This window comes from Puccinia triticina, chromosome 2A, assembly GCF_026914185.1.
Source record: "Puccinia triticina chromosome 2A, complete sequence".
In the NCBI taxonomy this organism is placed as follows: Eukaryota; Fungi; Basidiomycota; class Pucciniomycetes; order Pucciniales; family Pucciniaceae; genus Puccinia; species Puccinia triticina.
The window spans coordinates 5,284,705-5,297,307 of record NC_070559.1 but is presented as its reverse complement, the minus strand read 5'-3'; the positions used below and the strand labels follow the sequence as shown (position 1 = coordinate 5,297,307).

Below are 12,603 nucleotides of genomic sequence, written 5' to 3'. Positions count from 1 at the left end.
CCTTTGTGCCACACCATGCATCTACATGCGAGTCTCCGGGAATGTTGCACTTGAATTCTACTTCAGTGAACTTTGGATCATTGCCCAATACGCTAAGGGCAGTTGCACAGAGAAGTAAAGAAAGTAATATGAGCTGCTGCATCGGGAGAGGTCCAGATTTTGAAAGACTTTCAGGATGAACTTGTTGGTGCAAGACGATATGAGATTGAAAATCAAAAATTCAAGGTTGGCAAGAGAGCGTTCAGTGGAGAGCAATCCTTTGAAAAAAATACCGAGGGGGAAAATGCCCAATGGCAATGAGCCAACAGGAAGGTGGGGCCATTTTATAAGCAAATAGACTCACGAGTCGCTGAGCGAGGTATGCAATACGTGACCACTTTTGCGTTTCTCAGTCTGAGTCTGCTCGTAACCGATTTCGGTCTGATTTTTCCGCAAGAGAGCAGGGGTAAGTGTCAGTTGTCTCCAGGAGGCCGACGGTGAATAACTCCAGCTTAGAGTTGAAACTCGCGACTGCTACCGATGGATCACCGAGGAAACGCCCCTGTAGTTCTCGGCGGAAAAATGTGATTGCTGAGAGTGCCATTGACAATCGTGTAGCGGTTAATTGGGCGTGGGACGGTCATGTGAGGAATAAGTTGCAGATTATCGCAACACCACGAGTCAGCCCGAAACCTTTGAAGAGTGCGACTGATGCTAAACACATTTATGGTGTTCAAAGTTGGTCTGCAGAGTTTATGCATGCATAAATCATAAAATCATAAAAATACTTTGGTGAGGAAATTTTGTTTTACATAATCAGACAGTCACATCCCCTGCAAAAAAGATTTTATGATTTTATGATTTATGCACGCATAAAATTATGCAAACCAACTTTGAACACCATAATTGTAGGCTGGGCGGGGGAGCAACGTCATCGCACGAGGCTGGCATTGAGTTTGTTTTAAGCTTGTTAGCCGGTAAAATTTCAGATTCACGGAAAGATGAAAAGGAGAAGAAAAAAAATGGGGCACGCTCAGAACTTTCATGCCCGAAAAAGTGGTAAATTGCTTCGAGTACCATTAGACGACAGGTCTTGAAAACCCGGTGTCCAACATTGTGGTGCAATCAGCAATTGCCTGATTAATAGAATCTGTTGAGGCGCCACCGCATTTTTGTTGAGAAGTTTGGCCAACAAGGGCCGCAGGACTCAGCTTGCCACTCGAGATGTGGTTGGGACAGAATTGAAATTGTCCAAAACTAATGAGTCTGGCACCCTCATGATGTAGATTATTACTCCTTCCACTGTTGGCCCCCCATAACATTGGGAAAACATCTTCATCTTGAAGAATTCTGTTAACTCGAGTACACCACTTGACGGCCAAAAATCAGCAGCTTGTAGCGCCTAGGTCTCCCACTCGGCTTTGGCACCTATACCCGCCTATTTGGAGGCAAGAAGATATTGAGAGGATTTGGTAATATGTATTTCACGTCATGAGGTGTATAAATATACAGCCTGGTTCACATGTGTAGTTTAACTACATATGTTTATTTATGATCTGAAAACAAGAGGACAACTGCTCACCGCGTAGTTGCTGAAGGGTAGGCAAGGATATAATGCGTAACAGTACTTACTGAGGATTAGGCAAGGGTACCATGCGGAATAGTATATCGGCTCTGCAATTTGGGCAGGTGCTGGGCTCGGGGATCAGGGCTTGCAACCATTCCTGCAGGAAGCAAAATGTAAGTCAGCCGCGCAGTGCAAAAGATGAGCAAAAGCAGAATGCCACACATGGATGCAGGCCCGGTGGAAGTGGTGCGAAGGATGGCAGGGTAGCACCACCACAGCATCTCCTTCGACGTATTCCTCCAAGCATATTGTGCACTTGGGGGGGCTGTCATGGCGAGCCTCTGCTACTAAAGATGGCAGGTTTGTGTTGACCAGGCGATCGAGTAAGCAGTCTGCCTGTTGTCTTGCGATGGTGATCTGGGCACCCTCTCTAATTAGCCGCTGGATTTCCTGGTCTGCACCAGCGAAAAACTCGTAGATACGGTCTTGGGTTTCAAGGGGCAACGTCTCGGTGGCCCGGCGGAGTTCCACCAAGTTATTGTTTATGGCGTCGTTCTCATCCGCTGTCAATACGGTCCGGTTGGGATCTACACTCAAATGCTCGAGTATCCTGACGGCATCATGTGCAAAATTTTGGAAGAGAATTTGATGCTCAGGTGTGAGGGTCTCCATCGCCTGTTCCCAGGCGCGTGTGCGGTCATCTTCGGTAGGCTGGGAATTGGTGGACTCCGGTAGTACTTCAAGTTGGCGGACAAAGGCCAAAGCCTCTTCGGCAACTGCTGGATCCATGTCATCTGTGTGCACTCTGGCGACTCCATCAGCGTCGACTTCGAGAGCTACAGGGCCGTCTTGAAGCCGCGCAAAGAGGGCCTCAAAGTGAGCATCAAGCTCTGCAGGCAATTCTATCCAATGGCCATCCTCCTCAAGCTCAGCATGAGGAGGCGGAGGGTTGTCCGGAGCGGCAGTCTCTTCGTCGCGCTCTGAGTTTACTTCGGCTTCCGTCACGGGGGAAGGCTGAGGCGCAACAGGTTCTTCGACAGGACGGTCGCCGCCAGGGCATTGTCGGAGTTGATCTTCAGCACGTTCTGAGTCGGTAGGATTATAGTTTCGGTTCATTTTATTTAGGTTCGTTAGATTGGGTGTCACTGACGAGAACTGTGTAAGGGGGAAGAGAAAGCGGTGTTTTGGATTGAGCTGTTTTCAGACGTGGAGGTGCAGGCGATGGGGTGGACTCGCGACGCAACCCAACCTGTTTTATAGCCTCCAGAACGTTGAAGCTGAACTCTTGATGAACTGTCCTAGTGTTGGAAGGAGCATTTACAATTCGCGTTGACGCGAGCAGAAAAAGCTCTCTGCGCATTCTGTAGGGAATCTTCCCCCAGAAATTAGAATGTATTGAAAAGGGTCCCAGGCATTCTAATCCTTTTGGCAACTTCTTGGGACATTTCTTCTTGTGATGCGCCTGCTTAATTCAAGCCTGCAAGCAATTGAAGTCCAAGCCATCTTGGAGGAGAGCGGCTTTTGGCAGCACATACAGTGCCAAAGCCAAAAAAGGCAGAGAAGTTTTGAAATTTTGTGCAACAAAAAAATCGATGCAAAGTTTTTTTAAAAAAAAACTCATTATACATACGACCACTGTGTGGGTAGATCTGGAGACTCGGGAGGGAAGTGGTCTGGAGACTGGAGTGGTGCCACTGACTCCTCGCGTCTCGGCTGGGAGCCGCAGTCGCGTGACCAGGTCGGAATCCGACTTCAGAGCCTTCGCCGATCAACGACAAGAACAGGAGCAAGTCATATCAGAGTGGTCCTCAGATGAAGCTGCGATTCTCTCTACTCACGCTCGGGTTCCTTAAATGTGCGGCAACTGTGTCTGAGGGTATCTCACAAAGTCAATCGGTCGTCAGTTGGGATCGACATTCGATCTTGGTCGGTGGAGAGCGCATCTTTATCCAATCTGGTTAGTTCCCACTTGACACATCAACCTGTTTTGTGCCATTCGTCTTATCCTGAAAGCCATCGGAGCCATCGGAAAGCTTCTTCAAACTGAAGTGTTTTATGCAATGTCCTTGCCAGGTGAATTTCATACTTGGAGGTTGCCAGTCGTGTCTCAGTGGACCGATATCCTTCAGAAGTTCGCCGCTGCGGGGCTCAATACAGTATCGATTTATGGCAAGTTTTTGAGGGTAAACTTTCATAAGGGCCAATTATCGCTGTGCTTCATGTTAATTTACTTCTAATTTGGACCGATCATTTCGTTTTCGCAGTGCACTGGTGAGTTGGATTACTCTGATTCCACGGCAAAACTTGCCTGTAAGCACTCAGTGACCGTTGACCTGAACCTATCAGGGGACTGGTCAATCCTTTGAACGGAACCACCGACTGGAGTGGCTTTAAGTCTCTTCAACCTCTTTTTGACGCTGCTCGAAGTGCTGGCCTCTTCGTCATAGTCCGTCCCGGGCCATACATTAATGGTGAATTATAGGTCACACTCAACGCTCATGCAAACGTTCATGTCAACGCTAACAACCAATGCTTCATCCCAGCCGAAACAACAGGTACGTTGCAATTTGCTTCGTTATCAACGAGGGTGCTTCAAGTTGATCATCTATGATGGGAGGGTCATTTAGCCGGCGGGATACCTGGATGGGTCACCACTCTTTCTTGCCCCCTTCGCACAAACGCCACCGATTTTGATAAATCCTGGAGGCAATATTGGGAAGAAATGATTGATCGCATTGTGCCCAATCAAGTTGGCTTGCCAAATGGTACTATCATTGGCGTCCAGGTCGAAAACGAGTTCGCTAATTCATAAGTTTCTTTGCAATCTTAACTCTCTCAGGTCATTTGAACTGATCAAGAATTCCTAGATATTTAACCGACGCACATTCATCCCAGGGCCAGCCTCCCGGAAAGGATCAATACATGCAGGATTTGGCAGATGCACTGGTAGACAAGGGAATTGTACGTCACCCGTTTTTTAAATCAACCTGATTGGCGTGATCTTTTGCTGATCCGATTGAGTTGTTGAATAGGTAGTCCCTTTAACTGTGAATGATGCGGGCATGGACAAAAACTACGCCACCGGGATGGGAGCTGTGGACATATGTCAGACTATTTAGCAAACTCAAATTGTTGGCTATTGTTTTTTCTGATGTGCATGACACATTGGTTGGTAGACGGCTTCGATTCATATCCTCAATCGTTTGATTGCTCCCAACCTACCCGATGGAAGCCTGTCGTCGAGACATATAGGAACTACCAAGATTCTTTAGGCCTGCAGTCGCCCCTCTTTATCCCCGAGTACGTCTTGTTTATGCGGCTTCTTTGGATACAATTTCTTCAAGCAAATCTCACACAGGTCAATGCAGGTTCCAAGCAGGGGCTTATGATCCGTGGGGTGCATCAGGATATGAAAATTGTCGAAAACTGACAGGGCCCGAGTTTGAGTCGGTCTTTTACTTAAATAACTTGGCTGCCAACATCAAAATGATAAATTACTATGTGAGAAATAGGACTCATAATTCTTCATTTTTTACATTTCAATATCTTCAGTCTAATCATCATCTGTCCCTGAATACAGATGATTTACGGTGGAACTAACTGGGGACAGCTAGCTTTCCCAGGAACCTATACCAGCTGTTTGTCATGTAACTTATTTTATCCACTGAATCTCATGATACTAACCTTCGCAGGGATTCAGATGATTACGGTGCGGCAATATCCGAAGACAGAACATGGAACGAGAAATATACAGAGTTGAAGCGCCAAAGCTTTTTCCTCAGATCTTCCAAGGAATTTTATGAGACAGAAGTAGTCGGCGATAGCAAGCATGATCCAAATTATTTCGAGGGCGAAAGTAGCTGTCGCGCATTTGTCACTGAGCTCAGGAATCCGACATCTGGGGCAGGATTTTACATTGTCAGGGCGCTAAATTCTACTTCAACGTGTGTTATCCCATTATTTCAGCTTAGTCATATGTCTACGGAGCGTTGCTGAACGATCTCATTTATCTAGCGGACCAACGAAGTTCAGGTTGAATGTTCTGACTTCTGTTGGACTGAAGCAACTTCCTCAGATTACTCTATCGCCTCGAGAGTCAAGGCTATTGGTCACCGACTATAAGACATCCGCTGGAAGCGAGAACCCCCACGACCCACGCCCAATCAAATTGCTTTACACTACATCGAGTGTTTTGCTCTCGGCGCGTATAGGCGGTCATGAAGTCATCTATATGTTTTCGAGCGGTGATGAGCGAATATCACAGAACATAGCTGAAGCGGAGGTCAGTTCGCTCAAATTTCCCAGCTTAGAAAATGACTACTGGATGAGGAGCTTCCCCAAAGCTAGCCAGCCCCCGAGCTTCCAAATTTCTACAAAGGACAGCTCACATGGTTACAGGGAGATCCGCTGGCGCATTCGTGACCAAGGTGCCATATTTGCCCTAGGCTCTCAGAATTCAGTCGTCCTGATGACCAGCAAACGGATGGCTGGCGAAGTTTGGAATCCAATTCTTGTCCAACCCGATTCGTCTAGCCCATCAACTAGTGTTCTCATCTGGGGTCCTTGGCTTGTCCGGAACGCGACAATTGGAACGACCGAAAACCCCAACAAGAACGTTTTGTGCATCTGGGGAGACTTTGAAGAGGGTTTGAAGAAAGAAGTAATTATATATGTTGGCGGCTTGATTATTGAAGGGGTAGAGTGGAACGGGAAGAAGATTCGGAATCTTTCCAGAGCTCCAGAGTCCAATTTCTTGAGCTTTGTATACCACCCAAACTCGTTTAAAAGCTTTATGGGAAATAAACCCAATAGCCAACTTAGTCAAGTGGGCAGTCGAATAGATTTTCGAACACTCAACTGGAGCTATCGGGATAGTCTTCCTGAGATCGAGAGCAAGTTTTCGGATGTAAAATGGACTGAGGCTACTATCGAGGAAAGCAACAATCACTACAAAAAGCTTTATGGAAAGGTTAGATTGAAATTTACACACTCAGAATTCCATCACTCAAAACAAACTCGTCCCTGCTGATAAGCATCAATTTGAATACAGTATTACCTCTATGCCTGTGATTATGGATTGTGAGTAGTGGCCAGGCACATCACCATGAAGTTTGACTCTGCTCTAACATAAAAGAAAAACCGTTGGGTGCTTCTTCCGCACGAAAGCTGCAATGGTGCCACAATTTGGCGGGGTCATTTTCTTCACAAGTGTCGATCATTGTTTCATGACCAGAGTCAAGTCCACTTGAGTGCCCAGATGGAGTCTCCGATGGGAATTAATTTAACCATTGCAGGTGGTGATTTTTTTGCTGCCTCACTTTGGTTGAACGATGTATTTCTCGGAAGCGTTCCTAACTCGACTTCCAAATCCGATCCCAAGGTACGTCATCCGGTCTAATGTTCTATTGAACCAGGTAACAGATGAACTGATCTTCGATTCCCTGTCCCTAGTTTTACTCTAAAACACACATGAGCACATTTTATTTTCCTGGAGGCTCGGTTAACAAATGTGGATCTAACGTTATCACAGTCGTGCAAGATTCTATGGGGATGGACCAAACTGAGGACGGTTAGCAAGTTTTACTTGTATGTTCTTTTGGAAGCTGAAACACGGCGCTTGCTCATGATTTGGATCTCCTCTCAGGCTTTTCGGATACTGTCAAGCATCCCAGAGGGATCTTGGGCTATAAACTCGAAGGACCAGGTGCTGAGGATATCTTTGAAGAGATTTCCTGGAAAGTGCAAGGTCATCTAGGTGGATTCTACAAGTAAGTCGGCAACCATTCAAAACTCTAGGGTACGTACTTTTTCTCAAGAAATGACCTGTTTACATCATTAGGCTGCCGGATCCAGATCGAGGGATTTACAATGAAAATGGCTTCTATGGTATTGTGAGTGCCCCCGCCAGATAACATGTCAAACTATCCTTCGAAGTGTTATGGTCTGAGATGATTGTGTGCCTGCGTTCTTTCATAATAGCGAGCAGGATGGCATCTGCCAGACTACGATGAGCCGGATGAGTCTCAATGGACAGCCCTCTCACCTATGAGCCATGGTCTGACGACTGCTGGGATTGGGTTTTATCGCACCACTCTCCAATTAGACTTGGAGCCAGGATACGACGTGATCGTCAGTTTTCAATTTCAGCAACCACAATATGACCGAGGTCGGTATCGAGTCGAGTTTTGGGTCAACGGTTGGCACATGGGGAAATTTGCCTCTCATCTGGGTCCCCAAACGAGGTTCCCAGTCCACCAAGGCATCTTGAATTATCAAGGCGACAAGTTAAGCCAAAACATAAAGCTTCTGGCTGCTTTTTCACTTGCCATTCTTGTCCTATCAGATTGCCACACTAATCACACGAGTGATCTTCTTTACAGCCATTTTGCTCTTACCTTATGGGCGCTCGATGAAGATGGAGCCGAGATCAGTGGCTTGGAATTGGTGGTGGACAAAATCCTTGAGGGCGGAATCGGGTCTATCGACACCCATCACCCACCTTACAACTCTTCCAGGCTCAATCTTTTTGTTTAGCGTTTTAGAATAAGATACAACCACTGCACATGTTTGATTTGTGTGATAAGCTTCAAGGATGTAGAAGTCTCTTGCAAGAAATCGCCAGTTTGTAAGTAGAGGCTGCAGCTCGCTGATCATATTGTAAATGGATGGATGTTGATTGTAATTGGAAAAATGTACAACTATCAGAATAGAAGCTTTCCACAAAAACAATCTGTACAATGCAAAACTTGTTTGGTTGTAAGACAAATGGACAATCGGATGCAGCAAATGACACGAGAAGCAGAAAAAACCACGCGGAGATATCACCAAGTCGTCCAACCAAGTCCTTGACCTCGATTCTTCAGGATAGCTTTCAATGTTCACCTTGTTTCCTTTGCTATTCTATCCAAGCTCAAGGATTGGTCAGCGTAGACTGTCAAAACGTAGCCCTCTCCCTTTGTGGCACAGGAGTCGCCCAACGCTTCGACCAAGATAGTATATTCAACTGAGTGGATGATATGCGAATAAATGATTGAAAATCGCCATTTAATACAGCTAGCTTCGGCGACTACGGCAATAAATAGGAACGGAGGAAAAATTTCTTGACTGACAATTCTGGGAGAAAGATAGCTGGAGAGGTCCGATGGCTGCTCCACTGAGCGCATTTGTAAAGATCCCCGGACTAATTACTTTCCCTTCGTCTTGACTAGATTCGTGCTGAATCAAAGTCAACTTGATCGGATAGGCGCCCGGCTGATGTGTAGCTTGAAGCTTGATTCTAATCATTCCTCCCAACAAACATTGTGTTCGCGATTCAGCTTGCCCCTCCCAAGGTATGATGAAAGAAAAGTATATTTACTTGGTTTTTACCAAGCCTTTGCCGCCAGTGAGACGCCAGAAGCTGGCCCTTCGCTTCTCCTCTTCCCAACTCAAACACCCTACACGCTTGTACATGCCAGCTCCTTCTGAAGGGATAGACTCTACTCTAGTTAGAGGCAAGTCGCATTCCAATTGAAGTTTGAATAATCCAATCACTCCAGCTTGGTAAGTTGAAGGCACAATTGTATATTTTCCCGCTATAATGATAGAAGAAACGATGATCATCAACATATTTTATCTTCGTAGATTTATTGGGCCATTGTTCGCAAACTTACGTAGAAGTTGATTGACGCGTAACTGCGCTCGACCAAGAGTATAGCTTCCAGAGTCCGCTAATACATCACGTCGCTCGACCCTGTTCAAAACATTAGGATCGAGCAACAATAATTCTTCATGTTAGAGAAACAATTGCAAAAGAGCCAAGGCAGCACAAAATTTAACCCTTGTGCTTAACTCATATACTCGACCATCGCCACTAGATCGAATGAGTTTGACGTTCAGGGGTTTCCTCGTGTCTAGACTCCCGCTGGCATCAATCGTGGTTAAGCTTGCCCTGAACTTGCCTTTTCCTGACTCATTCCGCTCCGAGCTGGATCTCTCCTCGATGGTAATCCTCCACATCGGGTTAATGGAATACGTCGCGAGCGCGTGATTTCCGCCTGAGGTCTTTGGTGTCCACTGTCCCTCGAGCTCTTTTGAAAATGGTAACGGGACTGGAGTCGAGTCGGATAGACTAATTGACACTGGAGAAAATATTTGCAATGTTAATGCTACCGGTTTGGACACAACGTTTGAATTGTCGGCTTGAGTTCTAGTTTCCCGGTCGTCGTGAAATGAAAAGTTGATCAAATACGTCGCTCGTCTATTAGGCAACGAAAACCTAGCTAGAAGATGAGTGGAATTCGAAAGAGGAGTCTGCGGGCCTTCATGTTAGCTCGCTACGATGGTTTATTGTGTTACTCTGGCAGTGGAACAGTACATATTTACCGCCGTCAATGGGGGAAGACCATGGTCCAACGAATCATAGTTTTTCTGAGCCCGAGAAGTATTTTCCTGATCGTCCAAAAAGACTTGTAAGGACATATAGCTCTTGTTGTCTGTAACTTGACTGTCAAGATGACGAGTGAGAAGGATCCAAACTTCAGGATCGGATTCAAGGGCGGGCCCATGATCGAATTTGACTTCAAAGGCTGGAAGCGGATGGTGGAAGCTAAAATCAATCAAGTCGAGAGAAGCATCAACACAAGCTGCCCCGTAAAGCTTGCAAACCGTTTCTCAGAAACATCAACTCAGACAAATGGACCATGCGTTGAAACTTGAATGGACTAGGGTCCCAGTTAAGATACACTGTCTCGAAGTACATCTGCAGTGATTCCCAAGATATAGTAAACGTTCCCACTCGTTCAGGTCGGCGACTTATTGGGATTTTAGGCAAGGCGTTTTCTAACTGAGTCGTCCACTGAGTCGAGGGTGCTGGTTGCGGCTCAACAACGTTCCAGGCATTATACAAAGTGACCAACCGATTTCCCTTGGTGTCCTGCCGGATGTCTAGGCGAAAAGCACATTCCTGGTGGGATCAACCCGGGGGAACCAACCCAATGAAGCGAGTGAAAACAACTTACCGATAACTGCATAATCATGAAACGGCACCAGTCCCACATTCTCCAAGGCATCCAGGTTATTCCCGTTGGTACCTACACTGACTAGGCAGTGGCCTGTTTGTATGAACAGATACGGCTTGCTTAGCATTAGCGAAAATGTAGAAAGCCCGTTGGGTCTGAGTTTACCTTGGGAAAAGCCGGAGTAGACGCGATTCCAAGAGCGTTCACTTCGGTACTCTTGGCTGGAAAGATAGCATAATTAGCGCTTAAATTACAATCATGTGATAAGATGAATAGCAAAATGCAAGAAAGGCTGCTTTACATACCTGGTCAGTAAAATCGTTTCTGGTATCCAGCCCGTCAACGCACTTGATGATGAGATATGATGATATTTCAATTAGTATGGAAAGTCGCGTGATCGATCTTGGAAACAGTAGTAAGGGCTTACTGCAAGTCAACACTCGAGTTTCTGGAATATGCGATACGATCGGATCAACTAGGATGTGAGAGCCCCCCCAGAAAGCATGCAGTCTAATGGGACTCACGATCCAACAAAATCATATCCACCCATCACCTTCATGTACTACCCCAGAACGAATTAAATACAAAATAAATCCTTCACCCTGATTGGATTCTGTGGAACTTTCGCGTAGAACCATTACGTACTGCTTTTTCCACCAGAGATGGCCAGAAGTAGAGGCCTTGACGCGATTTAGCACACATACTCGTTCCGGAGGTGCCAATTGGGATTTTATCATCTACCACTAAATGTGCCGAATTTCGTGTTGGATCATTTTGGGAGAAAGAAATCATGCCACGTTTTATTAGGCACATGCGCCAAAGATTAACGAAGTCCAAAAATCTCACAGATCTAGGAACATGAGAAAAAAAGGTACTGTAAGTATTCTGCCTAATGTTGTTTATCTTTTGGTGGGGGATTCGTCAACTCACCTCTCTCTTGGTTCCATTGAGGAACAATTTGACCCTATAAATCCCGTCTGTAGACGCTTGCGGAGAACCGTCTGGTCCCTTTGGATACAAGCATTCAGTGTGAAGCTGGAGTCGCACGATTGATGTGAGTTATCTGCACAGAGGGGATGGGATGCTAATTGAGTATGGGCGTACTTTAGATTGGAACTGTTTGGCGTGGTTGATGAGAACGGAGAAAGCGGCGATCAAGGAGCAATCAGTGACAACATCCTGAACGATATCTGTTGGATCCAGCGCATCGGCCTTGTAAACTTGGAGATCTGGATTCGCTTCTTTGATCGATCTCCACTCGAGAAACGCTTGCTGCTGGACAGGGCTCAACGCTGGTTGCACTGAGGCCAATCTATTCCGTTTCGAAAAGAGAGTAAGTCAGACTTGTGACAATCAACTCAATTGAAACCTCGAGGCCATATGTTGACAAACTGACTGTGACTGATGTGAAGGGTCCTTCATTTGGTTTGAATGGGAGGGCGGCCAGGGTGGAAAGCTTAGGCCATTGATCTTTTGAGATCTTTGAAGAACTGCATCTTGCTCCTCTGAATATGTTTTTTTTTGACCCGTGGATCCAGAAATTAAGTGTCACATTTTCTCCGAGCGCGTATCACCAATGATCCTAGCAGCGTCAGACTCGCAGAGCACAAACTGGACAACTAACCTGAAGAGGTTCGGTCCCGAACGGGCGCTCTTAAGCTTAATTGGGGGCGGGACGACTTGATTAGTTCGGCTCGTTTCAATAACTTTGAGGAGATGGCTTTAAGCTGCTCTTTCAAGGGACCATCCTGGAGGGCTCGTATCAAAAAGAGATATTTCTGCACCGAATCCACGTAGAGGGAGAATGCCTGCTCATAGTCTCCTTGAGTCTCTTGCCGGGTGGCTCGACTTGCGATGGTCTGCTCGTAGAAAAATATGCACCCTGACGGTCGGCACCCAGCTCACCCAATCTACGCCCGAGAGCTCTGAGACTGGTTACATGTTCCGACCATACTAGCTCACCTGGACTTCCTTTAACTTGGATCGTAGCTCAGGACTGAGTGATCCCAGATCCATCGATTCGTAGGTGCATCCAATATTCCAGGCCCACCCTAGTGC

General features: G+C 46.3%; 3 protein-coding genes across 3 annotated transcripts; 1 reads left to right on the top strand and 2 right to left on the bottom strand.

Moving 5' to 3' along the window:
- Nucleotides 1-241: 241 nt before the first annotated feature.
- On the bottom strand, nucleotides 242-2,662 carry PtA15_2A580 (uncharacterized protein; the record flags this gene model as incomplete). Its single annotated transcript, XM_053166614.1, has 4 exons — nucleotides 242-257; nucleotides 344-420; nucleotides 1,632-1,703; nucleotides 1,769-2,662. 4 exons carry the CDS (start codon nucleotides 2,660-2,662, stop codon nucleotides 242-244), a joined length of 1,059 nt encoding a protein of 352 aa, XP_053017818.1.
- A 696-nt stretch (nucleotides 2,663-3,358) lies between these two features.
- PtA15_2A579 (uncharacterized protein) lies at nucleotides 3,359-8,080 on the top strand (the record flags this gene model as incomplete). Its single annotated transcript, XM_053166612.1, has 18 exons — nucleotides 3,359-3,503; nucleotides 3,620-3,729; nucleotides 4,029-4,101; nucleotides 4,174-4,342; nucleotides 4,414-4,507; nucleotides 4,579-4,651; nucleotides 4,723-4,846; nucleotides 4,915-5,047; nucleotides 5,127-5,184; nucleotides 5,247-5,490; nucleotides 5,561-6,515; nucleotides 6,597-6,625; nucleotides 6,713-6,926; nucleotides 6,998-7,115; nucleotides 7,191-7,314; nucleotides 7,386-7,437; nucleotides 7,526-7,830; nucleotides 7,927-8,080. The coding sequence occupies 18 exons, from the start codon at nucleotides 3,359-3,361 to the stop codon at nucleotides 8,078-8,080; spliced, it is 3,174 nt and encodes a 1,057-aa protein (XP_053017817.1).
- Nucleotides 8,081-8,424: 344 nt separating this feature from the next.
- Nucleotides 8,425-12,561, bottom strand: PtA15_2A578 (uncharacterized protein; the record flags this gene model as incomplete). The annotated part of the gene is made up of 19 exons (XM_053166611.1): nucleotides 8,425-8,549; nucleotides 8,656-8,822; nucleotides 8,904-9,120; nucleotides 9,199-9,278; nucleotides 9,378-9,838; nucleotides 9,911-10,133; nucleotides 10,219-10,471; nucleotides 10,546-10,638; nucleotides 10,711-10,766; nucleotides 10,851-10,892; nucleotides 10,973-10,993; nucleotides 11,070-11,107; nucleotides 11,191-11,288; nucleotides 11,374-11,395; nucleotides 11,476-11,580; nucleotides 11,650-11,857; nucleotides 11,942-12,050; nucleotides 12,170-12,404; nucleotides 12,508-12,561. 19 exons carry the CDS (start codon nucleotides 12,559-12,561, stop codon nucleotides 8,425-8,427), a joined length of 2,607 nt encoding a protein of 868 aa, XP_053017816.1.
- Nucleotides 12,562-12,603: the final 42 nt, after the last annotated feature.